The 21,569-nt window shown below is 34.1% G+C and overlaps 1 protein-coding gene across 1 annotated transcript in view; it reads left to right on the forward strand.

Annotated features, from left to right (window-relative positions):
* Window positions 1-749: 749 nt before the first annotated feature.
* LOC132550716 (protocadherin Fat 1-like) overlaps window positions 750-21,569 on the forward strand; it is a gene marked incomplete at its 5' end in the record, with an annotated part of 71,309 nt that continues 50,489 nt past the window's right edge. Inside the window, one exon of the mRNA XM_060214807.1 lies at window positions 750-827. Coding sequence (XP_060070790.1) covers window positions 750-827 — 78 coding nt within the window. The remainder of the gene's footprint in view (window positions 828-21,569) is intronic.

Raw genomic sequence — 21,569 nt, forward strand, 5'->3', positions numbered from 1 at the left:
CTCATTTCACAAAACTTTGACATTTTCCATTAATAAATCACTTACCAATCATATAAATCCTGAAATTAAAGAAAACCAACTTTTCTAAAATGACAGAATTTAGGTCACTTGTGTTATATATTTTAGCTACCCATTTTATAATGAATTTACATGGCATTTTCTGTAAGGCACAGAGAAGCACCAGGATGATTTATATATTTATCTGATCAATTTCAAGAGTGTGTAGTCGTAGTATGCCATCAGGCACTCGAAATAAACCAGAAAAACATACTCTAGTAAAACTGCCATGTAGACTGGGGGCCGTCGTGTATTTAAATAAGCTATAGATGGTATACATTGTGTCTTGTGAATCCGCCCTGGTGGCTCAGGCTACATATTCATTGAATTAAGAGTTAAAATGAATTTGCAAAGATAGGGTTAGAATGAATTGGTAAAGATAAGGTTAGAGTGAATTTGAAGAATTAGTACATTGGGAATTCAAGTGATGTAAATGGATGTTGCTGGTATTTACTGATGTGTTCTCAAAATACATATTAGAATTGAATAAAAAATTGATAAAATATTTAAAATTCATAATGTCCATTGTTATTTGTCAGTTGTTTTTAAGAAATGCAATTTATCATATCTTTGTAATTTTATTAAAAATTTCTGATATTGACATGGAAAGATAATATGAAAAATCAATAGTATTCTGTTTTTAATGTTTGAATTAATTATTTTATTGATAGTGAGGGGTAATATAATTTTTTTGTGTTTATTCCACAGGTGTTATAGTGACCACTGGCCAGAAGCTGGACAGAGAATTACAGGAAAGTCATATTCTTGAGGTAAGTGTCCCGTCTTACTTGTCTCCCTTTTTTTAATTATTACCTCCCTTTTCTCTGCTTTGCATATTGATGTATTGTACAAAGCACATGCTATTGTCTCCCTTTTCTGAAACTGTGATTTTACTCCAGCTCCATGGTGTTTTTGTAGTGAACAGATTAAACTGTTCTTATTACCTGAAAGTATTACACCACTACAAGTAAATATACTTATGTGACAGGTAGGTCACTCCGGTGTTGTAAATTACTGTTGTCAATTTTGTACTGATGGAACTTGAGGGACACAATTTGAAATCAACTTATCTGAAGGTTAATTTTTTTTTAAGATTGTCTTCTAAAAAAGGGTCCATCTTTGATATATTGTTGTGTTATGAGTGCTTCAGATCCTTAGACATGAAATGTTCAATTTCGGTACAAAATATCTGAAATGTGTGTAAAGGAATCTATATTCCTTGGTTTCCATCACAACAATGTAGAACTTGCCAGATTTCATTTAGAAATCAATACAACTTTGCTACAGTACCGACCATCTACTGGTAGGTCAAACAAAGTGATGACTCTCAAGTAGACCAGCTTTTTACATAGGAAAACTTCAGACGCTATGCTTTAAGACGTTACAGGCGAGTATCTCACGTGTCAAGATTGCATCTGTCATTATGTAAAAACATGTCATACCCTTGAACATGCATCAAATCTGGAAATGATGCTTTCAAGTTTTTACAACAATCGATGGTGTTTTATGTACATTGATGAAGATCTTGTCTACAGTGAAAGTTGAAATATAGGAAGTAATGCACAGTGACCTGACATGTCTGATTTTAAGACATAACTTGAGGGTTGTGTTTGGTGCTTAGAAGTGATAACCTAGCAAGATTATTTTTTATTTTTGACGTATGTAGATGTCAGTAATATGATGGTTGCTGATGGTTTTAACCTGATAGAGCCAGTCTTGGACTCTTGTTTGTTGGTATGGTCACCTAATGCTTAAACTACAAATCTCAACATGTGATGTAATTTTAAAATCACATGCCAGTCTCTAAAGACCAATAGGTGACTGGTATACTAACAGCAGGATTCTCTCACCAGCACTGTTTCTGTGGCTTGGTCTACTGGTATAAGAGAGAACTATCTCTCCAGATGTCTTCCTGCCAAACCAGTGCCAACAGCTCTCAAACTTCCACACAGCACAAATATCGCAACTGTGTTGCTTCATGTACAAATAAAGGAAAACATTCTTGCTTAAGGCATGTTATAAAAAATGTTTACTGATGCACTGCTTTGGTGTGATCTCACACCAGATAGTGAATGAAGGTGTGCTATTTTAGATTCCAAGGTTGTTTGGTTTGACTTTGTGATGACCTCCAGATGATTATGGGTAATTATAGGTCATCAGAGCAGTTGACGTGTAAAATCTACCTGCAGTGTTCCTCTAGATAAAATGATAGAACTTTTTGAAAACATGCAGTGTGATTAAGCTGTTGAGTTTCAATAACAGACTGATGGTAAATTTTAAATGACTACATACACTGGTGCTCTAGCAGTGTTGAAATTATTCAGTTCATTTTAGCAGCAAATGGCAATGCCATTAAATTTTGAAAACTAGAAACCAGATATTAAATCCTATGGCAACTGCCCTTTCTGATATATTTATGAAACACCATTATCAATAATTCCATGATTTTGTCAGTTATTCAGTGTGTAAGCGATCTTAACACCGCTTACCAGAACAGCAATCTTTGGCAGTTCAATACTGTAACATGTGGAGGATACAGATAAAACGTGTTAAGTTATACAATCCATAAACATTTTAAGGGAGTTGAAACCATTTGAACCGGAATACAAATCAAGCCTATTGGATTACGTATTACCCATCAACTGTCAGGGGTTTGCATGTGATGCATGTAAAATTGGTGTTTAGGTACATGCACACAATGTGTAGAAGGCCACATCCCCAGTAATGTCTCTCTTGGCTGAGACTCGATTACTTACTGTGACAAATTCACTTCCATTGATGAAGACCCTGGAACTGTGACAGAATAAAGAATTGAGTATGTTACCAGGCAGACAATGTTGTGCTTTGAATTGCTCTCACTTGAAGGAACATTTTGTATCTATTCTGCATGTCAATTGTTAACCTGATTTTTTCAGCGGGATTGGAATTTGTTCAAAACATCAACTGAATTGAATGTTATATGTGTATACCGTTTGATAAATCCTATTTGTTGAGCTCTGTTGTAAAATATTCATCATGAAGTAGACCAATGTTATTGCCTATAGCACATTTCTTGGTTTTTATTGCAATTGTCTGGTCACCACGGAAATAAAAGGATGTGCCTGTAATGTAGGTCATGGTCTTGTCCTTATTGCTGTATGCTGTAGATGTAGGTCAAGGCTTTATAATGTTGATGTAGGTCAAGGCTGTATGCTGTAGATAGAGGTCAAGGCTGTATCCAACATATGTTGGTCAAGGCGGTATATTTCCGATTCTGATGAAGGTAGCATACTGAAGATCTGTGCTACCTACTGTAAAAATACAGAGGTAATTTAGGTCAAGGCTACACAAAATGGAGATATACTATGCTTTGTCACTCAAAATTACATTATAGCTGTATAGCCATTTAAGGATTGATACACTGCACAGACAGTACACTGTCAAATTTGATCATGGCTTTACACAGTTTGTATAAAAGTTAAGTTGAAAGATGACTTCTTTATCAAATAAAGTTTGAAGTATTGGTTCAATTCTTCAGGGACACACAGTTGTAAATATATAAGAAGTGGAAGGTTACTGGAAGGTGATACCAGTACAGTGTAATGTCAGTAAGCTTACATGCTTTCCAGTAATATGTTTTGACATATCAGTTGTACTGCTTACCCCTTACCACTGGTCTATATCAGATGCTAATGACAAAATAATCTTTGTATTTACATCAGGGGTCAGATAAACCATGTGATCTCATCAGATTCAGATTAGTATTACCAATCCCTTGGTAGATTCAAGACAGTAGAATACCACCATAAATACCTGAAATAGTAGCTAGGGAAAATTCTGTAAATTGTGGCATGTTTAAATTGCTACTATTTAAAAGCTATTGGTAGGAAGAAGTAATGTATTTAAAAGACCTGTCCTAATGTTGCTATATTATTTCCCTCTGGACCAGCAAGGGAGCTACGATAGTACAGGCACATCACCTGTTATCATAAAATCATAGGTTTACTATAGACATAATCTTGTCAGATAGAAGTCTTCAAAACTAATTTGGTCTTAAAGGAGTCATTTGATGTGACATTGCAGTACAGGCAAGGTCACTGATGATAACACCATGATGAAAAGAAGTGTACTCTCTTTTTCTAATTCTGTTTGATGATTACCAGTAAGTTAAATGATTAAATATCTGTGATAGAACAATGTATATAAAAGAATCAAGTGGACAACCATTTGATGAGTACCAGTAACACAAAATTATATGAATAAGTCTGTGGTAGAACCCTGAAGGTTAACTGATTAAATATAGTGATATAGTTAAATGATTAAATATAGTGATATGGTAAACTGATTAAATATAGTGATATGGTAAACTGATTAAATATAGTGATATGGTTGACTGATTAAATATAGTGATATGGTTGACTGATTAAATATAGTGATATGGTTGACTGATTAAATATAGTGATATGGTTGACTGATTAAATATAGTGATATGGTAAACTGATTAAATATAGTGATATGGTTGACTGATTAAATATAGTGATATAGTTAACTGATTAAATATAGTGATATGGTAAACTGATTAAATATAGTGATATGGTTGACTGATTAAATATAGTGATATGGTTGACTGATTAAATATAGTGATATGGTTGACTGATTAAATATAGTGATATGGTTGACTGATTAAATATAGTGATATGGTTGACTGATTAAATATAGTGATATAGTTAACTGATTAAATATAGTGATATGGTTGACTGATTAAATATAGTGATATGGTTGACTGATTAAATATAGTGATATGGTTGACTGATTAAATACAGTGATATGGTTGACTGATTAAATATAGTGATATGGTTGACTGATTAAATATAGACTGATTAAATATAGTGATATGGTAAACTGATTAAATATAGTGATATGGTTGACTGATTAAATATAGTGATATGGTTGACTGATTAAATATAGTGATATGGTTGACTGATTAAATATATTTGATGGTTAATTGAATACAGTGAATGATAACGGATTGGATATAGTGAAAGTTAATATGGTGATGACTAATTGATTGAATATAAAGTTTTCATGGTGTCCATGTACTAGATAGATGATTGATACTATACATAAGAGTAAGAGTAGGGTTCATCTCTGTTATTGTATTAGCGAAACTCTGTCACCTTCCTGTCAAAGAACAACACCTTTTCTACTTTTTCAAGCGTTTGCTGGTAAGAACCATTTGTTTCTAGTGTATTGTGACAGAATTAGTGGTAAATGCATCTTGACACATCATTTTCCTTTATCCCAAGACATTTTCGACGGAAATTAATTTCAATTTTTTTTGGATTAAAAAACGTAACCGAGATGAAGTTTTGTTTTATCAACAGTATGAATTTAATTTCTCAAATGTTTTCATTAATTTAGTTTTTTATCCAATTATAACACCTAAACGTGTTTCCAGCCTAATGTAATTTCATGAAGATCGTAGTTTAATTAAGAAAATTGCCTTTGTTCTACTGAGAATCATTCAATTTTCAAATGAGAGTGCATCTGATCCCTTTCCATCCTGTACCAAATTTGGGGTACGGAGATGGGAACTCTATATTTCCTTTCCTTTTTCTGTCTTTCTGATGTTCCATTCCTCTTCCTGTCTATTTTAACTTGGACTTGAAATGCCAAGTAGACTTGAGAGCTATATTCTTCCTTTCTTCTATGTGTCTGCTCAACTTTGAGCAGAATACTGTTGAAACAAGTGACAAGTGAATGTGTAGCTTCCTGTCACACTCTCTTCCTAGACCGAGATACTCACTAGACAGGTGACTGCAGGCTACAGTTTAAATATTTTATATTAAGTGATGATTGTTTGCTACCATATCAAGTAACTGGTACATTTGAGATTGGGTTGTTCGAAAAATGACATCCTGACATGCCATAATACTGGGTGCCTCAAATCTGTTTCTGTATTCTCTCTTGACATTCTGGATATCTAGAAGTTAGCCTGTCCTGATTCTGTGTATCAATTTCAATGACAGTCAGTTATATCAAATTTTTGATGAGGATTCAAGTTAATAGTGCGAGGATTAAAGTTAATAGGACTTGTCAATAAATATAACTCAATTCTTCAATAAAAAAAAGTAGTGATCTGCCTTTGTGGTGAGTTCTTCAGTCAGAAAAAAGACCAGCTTTCTATACTCTTAAGATGAGTTCTCCAATCAGAAAAAAGACCAGCTTTCTATACTCTTAAGATGAGTTCTCCAATCAGAAAAAAGACCAGCTTTCTATACTCTTAAGATGAGTTCTTCAATCAGAAAAAAGTAGTTATCTGTCCCTTCGGCAAGTTCTTCAATCAAAAAAGTGATTGCCATGCAATGATGATGAGTTTTTCGACCAGAAAAAAAATTGTCGGTCTATACTATGAATGCTTCAATCAAATAAACTTATTTTCTGCCTGTATAACTTTGTTTATTTGTGTGTTTTAAGAGGGTAGGGTAAACTGTATTCCTTGGGGTGTTGTGGAAACGATTGGTCTTTTTTGTTATCAGAAGTGTTTGGTGTTGTATTGTGTTTTTGCAATGATATTACTGCTTGGCAGAATATTAAATCAGGGGCAAAGTTGACTTCAAACACTGCACTTCCTGTAAAATGGGCCTTAAATCCAAGCAGGCGGTGAATGTGGGTCTGGGTTTGTCGTTTAGCGGTCCAGGCAGCTACACTCCCAAGCAGTCCAAGTGAACTTCCAGGTGGTTTCTAGTGATCTGGGATTTACTTAAACTAGACATGTTGGTGCTTATAATTAGAGAAACAAAATATTGTATAAAAGTTGAAGTCAGTGATGGTTTTGTCTTTGATGTGCACAATTTAATTAAAACTGTGTGTAGGGATATGAAGGATTAAATAACACAACTAATTCTGATCTTTTGGTCGCTGTTTTGTCTTGAAATCTAATACACACCTACTTTATTCACACCCATTTTGAAAATGATCTTCTCGTTATAAGATTACTGTTTAATGTCGCCAAAGGTTTTTTGAAGATCTTCAAAATTAGGTCACATTTTTTTTTCATCACTGTATATGTTTGTTCTAATAATGGTAAAAAAAATTAGCAAATTTGTCTAATATAATACCAGAAAATTAAATTTTGTGATGTAAGTTTGATCAAGAGGTTATAAGGTAAGAGGAATTTTGAAAAAAAAAACTTTGTTTGTCATCTTTATTGTATTAAGAGTCATAAAAAAATTGGCAACAATAAAATAATCTCGTATGAATGAGACTAAGCAAATGTATGGCTTGTTAATTGGGTAGAAATATTTATAGTGTTATAACATAGGAAACTAGTGAACCATCCATATATATGATATGAGATAGTGTCCAGGATGCCATTACTTGACCTGTAGTGGACCACTGAGAATGTGGTGTATCTGACTAGCCCAGCATGGCTGCACCAACATCTCTTTACTAGAATAACGTATTACAATCACAGGAAGTAATGATTCCTGGCTTGTGGCTGTGACCCAAATAACAAAACATATACTGTTTTAATACATTGAGTGAGTATGACAGTACATGCCAATGAAAATGTGTTCCCTGGTGGGGTTGGAAGTTGATGTTGGCGGTGATGCTTTTTCTTCACTCCCCTCTTGGCTTCATGTTACCATTCATCATTTGCTGTGTTAGAAACTGCAGCAGCAGATTTGACTAAGGACTTCTGTTAGAGTTTGGCTGATAAATGTCACCTTGAGAACCAATCTGCCTTTTCTGAAATCACAAATTTTATAAATGTTGTCATTTTTTTTCTGGCAAACTTACTCCAACCATAAATTCAAATTCTGCGAGTGACATTTTAGAACTTCAATTGTTATTTAATGTAAGAATTTTCTTAGGATAGAAAAGTTTGCTTACGTTGGTTACCTGATCAGGGGCAGACGATTTTCAGTCAAGTCAGCAAAAAAAAAAAAAAAAAATCGGATCGAATTTATACAATTCATTTATTGAAGCATTGTTAATTAGTGCAGAAGTTAGGCCATCATTAATTCATTGTAACCTCCACCTGTCTGTGTAAAATCATTGTCTCCAAACCACTTGAGATCTCCTTGAAATATTATATAACATGCTGGTATAACTTTTAAACCTTGCTCTGTCATTTTACTTCCTCACACAATTGACAGTCTGACATATAATCAAGGGAGATAACTTGAGCTGTTGTGTGTTTTTCCCCTTGACATTGGTTTAAAAGATTTATAATGATAAACTTTGTCTGCTAATGAAGACATAAAGATAGCCTCCGATCTGATATAAGGATGACCTAAATATACTGCCTCAGTGCTATCATCCTGATTACACAATAATCATTCTCCACTTTACAACATCTCTATTCTCTATCATCATTCTCTAGTTTCTATGTGGTTTACAGATATCTGTTTACTTTATGTTGAAGTATTCGGAAATATGTTTTACTGAAATTTGATAGAAGTCATATGATGAAAGTATATTTCGTGATTGGAGCAGTTGTTTGATCTAGGTGTGTGTTAAGAAGCAGAATTTGTATGGTCGACAGAGGTGGTTGGACAGTTGTCAGATATAGTCTGATTAAAGGTTGGCAGGCTGAATCTGACAGGGGACTGACAGAATTACTGCCAACTTATGGTTATGGTTCATATACACCACAACATCAAATAAACATTTCATAAACTTTATGGCAACACCAGGTTCTGATAACCAAGTGATGATGTATTACTTATAATTTGTATACTTTGTTTACCTGACTGACCACTGGTGTACAGGTATAATCACCTGATTTACTACTACTGTACAGGTATGTTTACCTGACTGACCACTACTGTACAGGTATAATCACCTGATTTACTACTACTGTACAGGTATGTTTACCTGACTGGCCTCTGCTGTACAGGTATAATCACCTGATTTACTACTACTGTACAGGTATGTTTACCTGACTGGCCTCTGCTGTACAGGTATAATCACCTGATTTACTACTACTGTACAGGTATGTTTACCTGACTGGCCTCTGCTGTACAGGTATAATCACCTGATTTACTACTACTGTACAGGTATGTTCACCTGACTGACCACTACTGTACAGATGTGTTAACTTTACTGACCATTATTGTACATGTGTGTTAACCTGATTGACCACTAATGTACAAGTGTGTTAATCTGACAAAATTGTTATTGCACTAAAATTTGTATAAAAAAGCCCAAATGTTTACAGAATTACACTGACAATAGTAACTGTTTTGCTGTCGAGGGCTATATTTCATTGATTGACATCATGTGATGGTTTTTTAATATAATTTTGCAGAATAATAACACTTTTGTTGTTGATTGCTGTAGACCAAAGAAACTGTCAACATCTAGCAATGAAATGCAGGAATTTAGAATGAAAGTGAAAGTGTAATTTGATGCCCACAAAAATGCTTTGTCAGTCCTTAAATAGGTCTAATAATGGCAATCAAACTATCATGACACCCCCTTTGTACAACAGGTTTGTAAGGAAAAGATTGGGGGGGGGATAAAAACACCCACTCTGACTGTGTAGTTGAGTTGTAGGGTCAGGTGTTTATAACTCTACATATAAACAGCAGATTGGTCTTTCTAACCTACCATTAAATCTGATTGAAGAAACAATCATGCAGAGGTTTCAAATTTCCCATATATCAATCACTAGAAATTTACACTGGGAATTTTTTACTGCAAAAACTAAAGAAATCAATTTGTACTTGTTAGGAAGCTGTTTCCGTGTATATTTCACCCGCTAATCTAGACTTTAAATCAGAATTTTTTTGTTTTGTGATTGAAAGGAACCATTGTTTGGATGACAAATGTATAATAAATTGTTGGCATAATTCATTTTTCATTGGATTACCTCCCTTGATAAAGTTTAGATGTATCAGTAACTGTTGAAGTATGGTACATTTCTCTTTGTAGAAATGACTCCCAAATCGGGGTTATTCGTTTTCTTTGTTGGCATCAGATAAAGTTATGTTCAGCTAGATAACCCTCCGTGTGACATTCCTACACAAATCAAATAAGCTTTGTCAAAGAAAATGTTTGTCTTGGGTAGTAACTGAACAGGTGGAAAAAAACAAAAACGGAAAAATAATAAAAAGAATTAAGACCATAGCAGGTGATTGTCATACAAAAACAGTTTCTGTTAGAAGATGTGGAATTAACATGTTTATGTTCACAAGAATTTAGGTCATCCAAATCCAGGTGAATTAAGTGGAGTGAATGTAACGGAGTTGATTAGGAATCCTACAGATGTAAGGAAATTTAATATCGATTTGAAATTTCATTTTCTCTGAAACCAGAGATCTTCAAGATTTTCCTAACTAAGCACGCCTCTTTAATAGTTTATAAATGGTTAAAAACCCGCATGACGTTTGGAGATAAATTTTAAAGCAGGGTGAATGCATAAAATCCACAAGAACTGCTAGTAAGCAAAGCAATTTCATTACTGACAGCTGAAGTAGCAGTAATGTAATATTGATGCAGTTTTCTGCATTTTTGTTCTTACATTATGTCAAGTTGATATTTATCAGAGTAAAGTAAGTAAAATTCTCAGGCTTCCTTACAAAACTACCCTACATTTACACTGCTTTAATAACATCTTTGGTATCAAGTAATTATGGTGTCAAGTTGGAGCTGGGCAATTTTAATTATTTTGGCGTAAAATGTGCATTATAATCCAGTGTTGGTGTGTGTAAAGGATCAACCTGCTCTCATTTTCTTTGTAGCAAATTTTGTTAAAGTCAGGTGTTTTATGTTTGGCAGATAATGGTGCAACACTTATTGAAAGGGAAAAAATGCCATGTTGTTCTTTGATTTTTATTTATTTTTTTTTTTTGGGGGGGGGGGGGGAGGGGAGGGGAGGGGGATAAGATTATTTTGTTAATTTCAGGTAGAAAAGTTAATTGTCAGGGGGTTGTAGTTTTTGAGAAATTGACTAGTGATACAACCAGATGTGGTTACAAACTGGATCATGTACATGTGCTGACCATTCGAATGTGTGTGGGTATATGGATATTATGCAGGACATGATTTATGGCCTCTGTTTGAAGGGATGCAGGCTCTTCCTGGTGTCCAGCATATGTTCGCCTTCAGGACATTTCACTTGAGAGTTATCTTTCCATGTGGCTGATGTTCATTGCGTGTACATACATCTGAAATATTAGCTGTTGATTCTGATGTTTTGAAACTAATCTGACCTACGATAGTAAATGGTACTGTAACCATTTAGTGTTTCTAATCTGTAGTGTGAAGCAGACTAGTTCTTTTAAGTATTTTCAGCAAAAGAAAATAAACCTTGTAGCTGTAAATACACATTTACAAGAATTGCATACATTAAAACATCTTTACTCTTGCATACTCCTGATGACAATTTTATTTGGTTTATTAAATAGGTAGAGTTTGGAGCATGGAAAGCAATATATTTTCACTGATTGTTGACCGAGTTCTGCTGGTTGTATTACTAGTTAAGGAATTGTGTTATTGTTTCCCTATTTAATTATCAAGCTTGGAGGGAACTTTAATACAAACTTGATGAGTAAAACTAAATAAATTCATAGAATATCCCAAAAGAATCCATTTATATTCAACAAAAGAAGAAGCCTTGGTTTTATGGGGGATAGGGGTTTGGCAAATGAATGAATTAAGGCCAAAACGACTAAGAGGAAAAATTAGACATTGTGGTTTACATTATTTGTCATTTGTTTGAAAATGTTTTATTTTAACGGGAATGTGTATCAGTCCATTAGAAATGCGTTTAAGGTTGACTTAACATGCTGCAGTGCTGCTAGCTGTACACTAAACAGGATAGCAGAATGAAATGATCCAGCCATTCAAAGGGTGGCAAGTCAACTGTTATATTGATCCTGCTAGACAGATTTCTGTAATCACTTCTTAACATGCAAATTCAGCCATACCTGTATATCTATACAGTTGAATACCAAAAAAGACTTTTGCATGCTGGGGAAATTAATAATTTACGTACAGAGTCGGAAATATTCGCATGGGATTTGGAAACGGGAATCTAAATTACATTATGAAATACAAAGTTAGAATTGTGAAAGGAAATTTCATTACAACTGCTTGCTTGAAGCCATTGTAAGGTCACACATGAAAACAGAATATTAGGATTTGAAAAGAATAGGCTAGAAGGAAGAAAAGAGTAGATGTAAATAGAATGTCCCATATGTACTTGTTCATAGGGATATTGCCACAGGTACTTTTCTATCAAGGATTCAGTGTGCTGTACTTTTGTAATATACAGAGAAATTATACAAATGTAATGATATTTCAAACACAGTAAAAAATGTTATATATTTAGTTAAATCAGTATCAAACCTCACATGCTCGGTTGAAGATCTGATATTTGTCAGGTTCAATCCTTATCCAGGGCAGCTTGTGTTTTTTGGGAAACAGAGACTGTCCTGTGTGGTTGTGTTCTGAATCATGACACTTTACCAACATTATGTTGGAAAGCATTGTGATGGGTCTCCAGCATGCTATTCAGTGAGGTTGCAACCTGCTACTATAAGGAGACCAAGCCTGAAATGGGTATGGGCATTAAAATAGAAAACTAGCAAAGATACACTGTAATCAAACCAAAGTCAAATATGAAACATTTATGCTATTATTGAGAGTGTTATCTTACCTTCTTAATGTTGTTACAGAATATTGTATGTTTTGTTCAAGCACCAATGTGCCATCCATTATAAAAACATTTTGATACCATACTGTAAAATAGTGTATAATTTCACCATTTGGTTTGGTAGTACAGTAGTACCAATCATGTTGCATAACATCATTAAGAGTGATGTATACAGCTTCATGTTTAAAATCCATATATTGGGTCAAAATTCAGGTTGTTTTTTTATATAAGCTTATTGATTTCTACCTTATAGACAAACATTGGTAGATTGGTGAATGATGAATTTTATCACCGAATGCGATACCCTTGTGAATTTTGATGTTGTAGTTATACAAATATTTCATTTAGCATCACAGTAGCCTTTGAGAACACTTCGTTTTGATTCTCTTGTTACGAAACAATATTGTGATTGGCATTCCCCACCAAGCATTTGACTAGTCAAGACTAACCAAATTGCTTCAGATCCTATTTCCGTATTTGTATCATTGAACATGTATGTCTCATTGATTTCCCGAGAACCTTTCTGTTGAAGGAGCCCATGATTCCGTGCTCTCTGTTACGATATTAAGGCAAATCATTACAGCATTAAAAGCCTGAAACTGTGGGATTCTGTAACACGAGTTAATGAAGATTGCTGAAGTGTAATGCTGCACTGTCTAAACACATAACCATTTATTGGAGAATACCTTAGATTTCCTAGGAGGATGTGTCCAGAACAGCTATTAAATTCACCAATACTACAGTTTTACTACTGTGTTTAGTTTCATGAAGTTTCCTACAAAAATAATTCAGAACTTATTGCATATACAGCAGCAATTCACATGACAAGGTATTTCAGCCTGAACTTTTCAGGTAATGGAGTAGAATATGTACAAATTAAATGAAAAAATTGATCTGCTACATGATAAAGGATTGAGAGCATTTGAAATTCACAAGTTCCTGGCAAGAAAATTACAGATTTTTGTGCACTGAATATCTTTTAAGAAATTTACACTTGTTAATGTCTGGTTCGGTGAAGACAAATTACATTGATGATCTATTATGCATGAATTTTAAAAGATTTTTTAAAAATCTCCTCAAAATTGATGTTAAAACAAGAACATTGTGATTGCAGTGTCAGGGGCTGTGACATAGCAATTAATCTTTGCCCTTGTTTTGATAGAATTGTATATAGACAAAACTATCTCAACTTCGTGATGTTATAATGTTAATTGGTTGCAGTTAAAAAATCACGAAATTCTACTGTGCCAGACTTGTTGGCGAGTGTTCTGTTTGCCGAAAGGCATTTAATGAAATGTGGTGTTTGAATAAACAAGTAAAAGGTTAATGAATTCTCTATGGGACACTTTTATGTAGACAGCATTAGCATTACAAATAAATTTTCTAATTGAATTTCTTTTCAAAATACATTTTAAAACTTTTGAGTCAAAAGCTGAAATATTTTCAAGGAATCATTGCGAGTCGTTCCTTTACAACTCGGACTTTGTCAGTCCACGGAAGCTGTTTTGCGTGCACCCTCCGTGTGCACTATTCGACACATTGGAGATGTTGATTGTGAGACCACCTTGTACCTTGTCTGTGAAGAGACTGTAGCCATCTTTACTGTTAAAGTGTATGAATGGAGAGTGATTGTGAGTGTGACTGGGTGTCTGTAGTTTTCATGTTTTCTATGTTAATAAATTTGTGTATATGTTCATTTGTTGCATTCTTGTGTTGATTTCCTGATATACTGCACAGAGGCCCGTCACACGTTACACATTGGCTGCTGGGTACAAATTATACTGTATTTCATTTTTGGATAACATAGTTTTAAGTAAAAGTAATCTACAAATCACATTGAGATATATTATGAGAGATTTGTTACATCCTCCATATCTGTGAAAAGCATAATGTCATGATTTAGCTTTGCCTGCATATAAATACGTCATTGTGCAGGGTAACCAAATCTTCTAGACAGTGTGACAATAAAGTAAATACATAACAGCTAGTAAAGAATAGAGACATTAAATTCTTACCCTTAAGTAAGATAAAAGAGTCAATAAGATCAGATCTTTTATTTTTTCTTGTCTTTCAAATTTCTGTAAATTAAATTCAAACTGTTTCAGTTTTCTCCTATTGTTATTTTAAAATATAGCAGAGAGCAAGAAGTGTCTTCAAAAATAGGTGTTAGCAAAACATAACTGTCATAAAATTTATTTTCAAATTTTCACAAGAGGAGTGTGATCATCACTGTAAGGTAGCATATCTCCTTAAGGGGTTAATTTAGAAGATCTGCAGTGGTGAAATAACACAGCGCATTGATTGTCAAAGAGATTCAAGGTCGCAGGTAATGCAACAAAAGGATGTTGTGAAATGTAACAAGCACATGTGTCTTATCACAGGAAACCCATGCAGTTTTACCTAATTACTCTGTAATTATCCTCAAGGTCAAAATTCAAGGTCACGGCTTGTTCTTGGCTTCAGCATAGATTTTCATCCAAATTAATTGAACGGTATAATTTTAGTTGATATTGTAAAGGAATCGTCAGACAGCATATCCGGTGTGGAGGATGGGGAGGAGATGGACCTTCTGATTATTATGGTAATGTTCCAAATGTCATACTTTCACATATGTGTTATCATGCGGGTTATCCAAACCAGACATTGTTTGTTTTTCTCCTAAAATAATCTTCCCAAACATATTCCATATTTCATCTGATGTGTAGTTAGTCGCCAGTGTCAAATTTGTAGAATGTCTCGCCCTAGAATGGATCATTGTGCATTAAAATTTAACACATCATGTATCATTGGTAGGTAAATTAATTCCACCGCCCAGTTTGTGTAGGTGCTGTATATTTATTGCTAGGCATAATACATGATATAGTGTGTCTGAATGAAAAATCCCACCCAGAAAATGACCTCTCTATGCATTGTTCTATCATCACAGACAAACTAATAGGGAAGGCATAAATTAAATGGGATGAATAAATGACGAGTTTGGCCCATATCATGGGGAGCATTATATTGCATTATGTTTAGGGGCATAAGTGAAGGAGAAGCATTGCTTCTGTCAAACCAGTCCATAAACAAGTGTTGGTTATCTGGTGTGACATCCTATAGCCAGCTTTCATTTGCTTATGGAGTCAGAGTGGGCTTTGTTCTAACAGATATGTGTTCCTGGTGTAGATATTCTGTACACAGGGGAATACATACATATTGATGGAGGTGTTTTTGTCTCCTGTGACAATAACTATTTAGTTTTATTTCCTCACATGTAACTGTTTGGGTGGGTTTGCAAGGGAAGCCTGAGGCCAAAGAGGGAGAGAAGCAAGAGAGGTCTAACAGGGAGGGGCTTGAAAAAGATAAATACAGGATGAAGGAACGCAAAGAAGACCAATAGGGAGGGAGAATGGACCAGAAAAAGGAGGAACACCATGGCGATCCAACTTGGAAGAAACCCAAGGGAGATAATGCCAACAGTTGTTATTAAATATAATTGAGATATAATTCATGTTTAGATAAAAAGTCTGGCTGACACACATTTACATACCACACTCAGTTGACTAGATGGAGTTCGTGGAGGAAGAGACACCTTCACTGAAAATAAAACTGGTACTGACAATTAGTGTCAGTGACACCATACTTATGATTTTGACAGATGGAGACAGTACTTGAGACATCGTTTTAGCCTTTAAGACTGAGCCAACCCGAGTGTTTTATGATAATAGGAGCATTATTTCACGGCAATCAATTCAACTTGATCATTCTGTGTCACTGACCCTTTATGACACAATCCTGTTGTATTTTATATTTTAAGAGGAAGAAAAACTCTTTCAACATTGAGATCAAATTACTGTTTTTTTTAATTTGTGTTTAGATATTTTGTGTCACAGCATGGTTTATGAGAGAGGTGAGACTCCATACAATATCATTCAGGATGATAATCGTGGCTTTATACCCTGGATCACAGACACGATCACACTATTTTGACATTTCAAATTTCTTTATCATTGGGGCTGGATTGTGTTCAAGGCTTTATTGTGGAGCCTGAGATACTATCAGGTGTTGAACTCTTACATTTCACTGTAGATTACTGAATATCAATTGTCCTGATGCCTTAACAAAATATCACTATCATTTAATTAAATTCCATCAAATTTAAGTTATTTCTTTACTTAAACTACATCAAATTTGAATAATCATTTATTTGAATTCTGTCAAATTTAAGTTTTTATGTAATTGAATTTCTTCCAATTGAAGTAATTATTTTATTGAATTTCATCAAATTAAAGTCTTTACTTAATTGAATTCAATCCATTTGAAGTCACACACACTTAAAGGAACAGATCCGAGACTTTGGAGCTTCTAACAGTGATAGAATATGGCTTTTGCCTATTGTATGCTTTTGCTAAGGACTCATGGAAATTGAGATCACAACTACAGGAGAAAACTCGGTAATGGAGTAGTTGATGCTGTTCAAGATCCATTTGTATTAGACACACAATAAGACAATGAGAAATGTGCTGGAGTGTGGAATACATACTGTACAGACAATAGTATCGCAGTCATATATCAACTTAAATAGGTCTATTACAGGCCCTTCATAATGATAGGCTACGTACTGATCAATGTTACTGTATACAGGTAATCACACCAACACCACTATATATAATTACACTGACATAGATACATGTCATTATACTATAGAGACACTACTATTACTAATGTGTAGAAACACACATTATATTTTAATTGCATTTATCAGGTTACTCTGGAGGCAAATAATTAATTCATGTACATATTCCTGAGAAATAAACTTGCTGTTTTTAAGACATTGTTACGGAAATGTGAGACTGTATTACACTTACAAATGTTGTAACTAGTAATGGTATTGTGGATGGACTTGTTGCAGGATAATATGATTTTTAAGTATTTTACTGATCTATTAGAATCCGTGTGGGCTTATTACCAGATATGGGCTTATTTTACCTGATTAATATAATAGTAAAATTGTTTTGAAATCATAAATCAAAGCAAAAATGTATTGTTATTTGTCTTGTTTCTGAGTGTAAACATAAAAATAATGTATCATTTTGAGACGCATCCTTAACTTTCATTTAAATACATTTCAAGACTTTTTCATTCTTGATATTAAGAAATATGCAGTGATTTCCGTAATGATGTGACATATTTTTCTGTTATGATAGAATGATTGTTTTGACGTCACGCAGTTGTTTACCAGCTAACAACAGTAGAAACGCTTACATACGGTCTACATACAATACTGTTAACAATGCAATCCATTTTTTAATGGTCTCTGCTCTAGTTCTTCGCCACTGTCATGCAAACATGATATTTATATGTGGTTGGTATCATCAGAACAGATCTGGCCTCTGGCTGATAAAAACAGGGACACTGAACATGAACAATCAATGACTTTTAACATTAATGGAAACAAAGATGTAGAATCACCATAAAAACAATGTTCTAGTCATGGTACTTCTTACAGAAGAATTACAATGTTTACAAACAAGGACAAAAATCAACAGAGTGTGTGTAATTACTTTGTCAAAGCATGCATGGATAAGAAATGACAATGAAATGACAGTTGATTAATTGTATCGGTTTCTGGTGTTATCAATCATGCTTGATAGGTAGAGAGAAATATAGGGTTATAAATAAGTATGGAAAGTGATACTGGTTTTCTATACCAAAGGTCATGACCTTCCTCCATTAGGTATTGACCATCAGCTGGTGTGTATACTGATAAATGTAAGCACCTGTCAGGTTAACACATAGTTAACAGATAGATACATTATTGACTTGGTCAAAGGACTAATTTTAAAATAAAAGCAGAAACATGTGAGCAACCTGTTTTGATTAGATTTTTTGTACAGTCCAAAAGCCTGTTTTAATTAGACTTCTCTATGTGTTTAGTCTACAGTTCTGTACAAGTCCATTCTACACTTCTGTATATGTCAAGTTTGTCTGAAGGAAATAGATTAGCTGGGGTTCGACTTCTTACTATTACTTCTGATGTCATTCTGTCTGGGTATTGCCCAAGTGTAATAGATACAATTATTTTGTTCATCTTTTATCACAAACAACATTTGAAAGTCTCTGAAATAACTCTTCCTTAGAGATGCATTGCCAAATCAATAGCTGTAATTTTGTTTTCTTTCTAAAGTAGAAAAATAAAAATAAAGATGTCTGCGATATGACTTTGTTGACAATCTAGGACAGTCATTGAAGAAGATTTCATCAATGATCAAAAGCAATAAGACGGAATGAGAGAGTGTTGCAAAGTGATGGTGTTATCAGATCGGATATAATTCTTGTTAGGCAGGGAAAATTGTAACCTGGTCAGTATGAGGGATATTACAGTGGAGACCAAGACAAACCACACCAACATTACATTGGTTGTTGGGGAGCATGCTGGTGTCATGGCTGACGTCGTAGCAATGACAAGATGAAAGTCTACGTTCTGACCTCTTTATTAATCTGCCTCCCCTAATGGCTCAATCAATGGCAGAGATGCCATTGAAGATTGAAACACACCAAAATACCATGGTAACATACTTATATTGTTCCAAGCTACAAAGAGAATACATCAGCAGGATATGTCTTCTATTGATTTTAACGTTAAAATGGGTTGTTGTTTTTTCTCGCATAAGCGCAAAAGTATCGGTTTCTATTGGTGATTTCCATAAATATCATCTGCAACATCAAGTCATTAGTTGATTTCAGAACTGACAACGCTCTAAATATATCCATTTGTAGTCTCATTTCCTAAAAACCTCCACTCTGTATAATGGTTACATGTCATATTTTAAATTACTGAGTTCGTTCCCATTGATGAATTTTTTTGATTTCACATTTTGCCTGTCAAGAAAAAGAAAAATAATAATTAGAAGATGTCATTGCAGGGGAAAGATTTATGTGTTTATTTTTGTATTTAAAACTTTAAAGTTATCTACATTTTAAATAGATTCTCAGATGTAGTAAATATATACAGGTGTTAGCGTGATAAGGTTTTTTCTAAATACTTTATCATTAATGTTTGATACTCCAGTACTTCTGTAAGGAACATTTGTCATTGAAGTTTGTGTGTATAATGACTTGCAGTTTGGGAGCACTTTATGTACATATACATCAGCCTTTATAACCAAACAGCTACAGCTTTATGTGACATGTCCTTATTTGGGATTATCGTTTTCCTGATTAAAATCTAACTTGTGTAATGGAAATTTTACTTTACTTCATTCTATTTCAGAATCCAAAAATGCCTTAAGTAACCTTTCACTACTATTTATAAGATAAGTGTAAAAATAACATATATTGCTGATTAATGTAATAAAGTAAGGTAAATTGAAATGTAAAAGATAATACCTGGTAATGATAATAAAATTTGTTGATTTTGAAAAAGAATGAGTCTTGCCAGACACAATAACAGAACTTTCTTCCATTTTATCATTACACATGAAACAGGATGCCTTGATTCCTCTTTACTACTAGAGCTGCTCTCATCTATTTCCTGTCATCAGTGGTCTGCCTTTGAAAGTGTTGTGATGTGTGTTTTTAGACCATTTTCTCACCCCTTAGCACCTTTGGACATGAAGAGGTATAAAAGAAGGGAGATAACTGATGTGGAGTAGTGGCAATTCATTAATCACATGAACTGCACACTGAGACAGTTCACTTTAAATTATAGTTTCTTGTTTGTGTTTGGGGCAATGGATGTAAGGGTACAGAATTTATGGTTACTTTGTGTTAGTTTGAACTCACAGATAATGAATTTTCATTTCCAGCTGTGAACGAGGTATAAAACACAAGTAATAAAACAAAAAAGTAATAGAGAAAATAAAGCATCTGTCGTCATAATACACAAGTGTTTCCTACTTATAGCCTACAGTTGGTTGGTGTTTTTATGGTTTTGGATTTGAACCCTGCTTCCGTTTAGACTCTTTTTATTGAGTGGTTATGGCCATTTTGCCAGACCTGCTAAGTCCCATGCTGACTTCCGCTATGTTGAAGACTTTACCAGCACCACAGAAACAAAGATTTTACTTTCATTTATAAGTTAACTGTTGGCCTTGTCGCCCTCATTCTCCCTATGTTATGTGAGTTGATGGAGCTAATAATTTTCTAATAAAGCATGAAAAACAGTGAAACTTATGTGATCTCTAGATTGATTCTGATGTGATCAATCTAACACTTGTTGATTGACTCTACACTTGATTGATATCATTGACAAAATTGTCCAAAAACTTTTTAAAATTTCTATCTCAGCAAACTTTGTTAATAGATGATGTGGTTTCTGATAACAAAATGATAAAAAGTGAAATTAATTGAACTGAAATTTAAGGAAATGACTTGTAGGTGATGGATTGTTATTAAACTTTTTGTTCATCACATCAAACTTCATCATTTTTTAAGTAGTTCTCATTGGAATTAAGATTTTATTTTTCATCACGTTTAGAATAATTTTTCTTCCATGACTGTGTTGTGTTGTTTGTGGCAAAACCCTCCCAACCACACGACCTTGGTTTTATTTATTGTGTGGAAGCAATTGGGAGAGAGGCACTTCATGGAATGAAAAGGAAAAATTATGATCATTTTTATCTTCATCGATAAAATTATGGGAAACAAGAGAATTCCAGTATCTGTGATTTGTGAACAGTCTTGATGAGATGCATTGAGCAGATGATCTGTCAGTCATGATTGAGAGGCCAATACTGTTGGAGAAGCTGAGATAGATAAGGATGCATGTTTTGTCAGAGAAGTTCTGCTGTTCTGCAAGATAAGATGGTATGATGCATGAAAACTCTGGTCCAAAAGTGTTCCTCTTTTGTTGTTGTCATCAGAATTCTGTACCTTAATTGTTCTT

This window comes from Ylistrum balloti, unplaced genomic scaffold (assembly GCF_031769215.1).
Source record: "Ylistrum balloti isolate Yb309-2 unplaced genomic scaffold, AGI_CSIRO_Ybal_v1 Utg370140, whole genome shotgun sequence".
Taxonomy (NCBI): domain Eukaryota; kingdom Metazoa; phylum Mollusca; class Bivalvia; order Pectinida; family Pectinidae; genus Ylistrum; species Ylistrum balloti.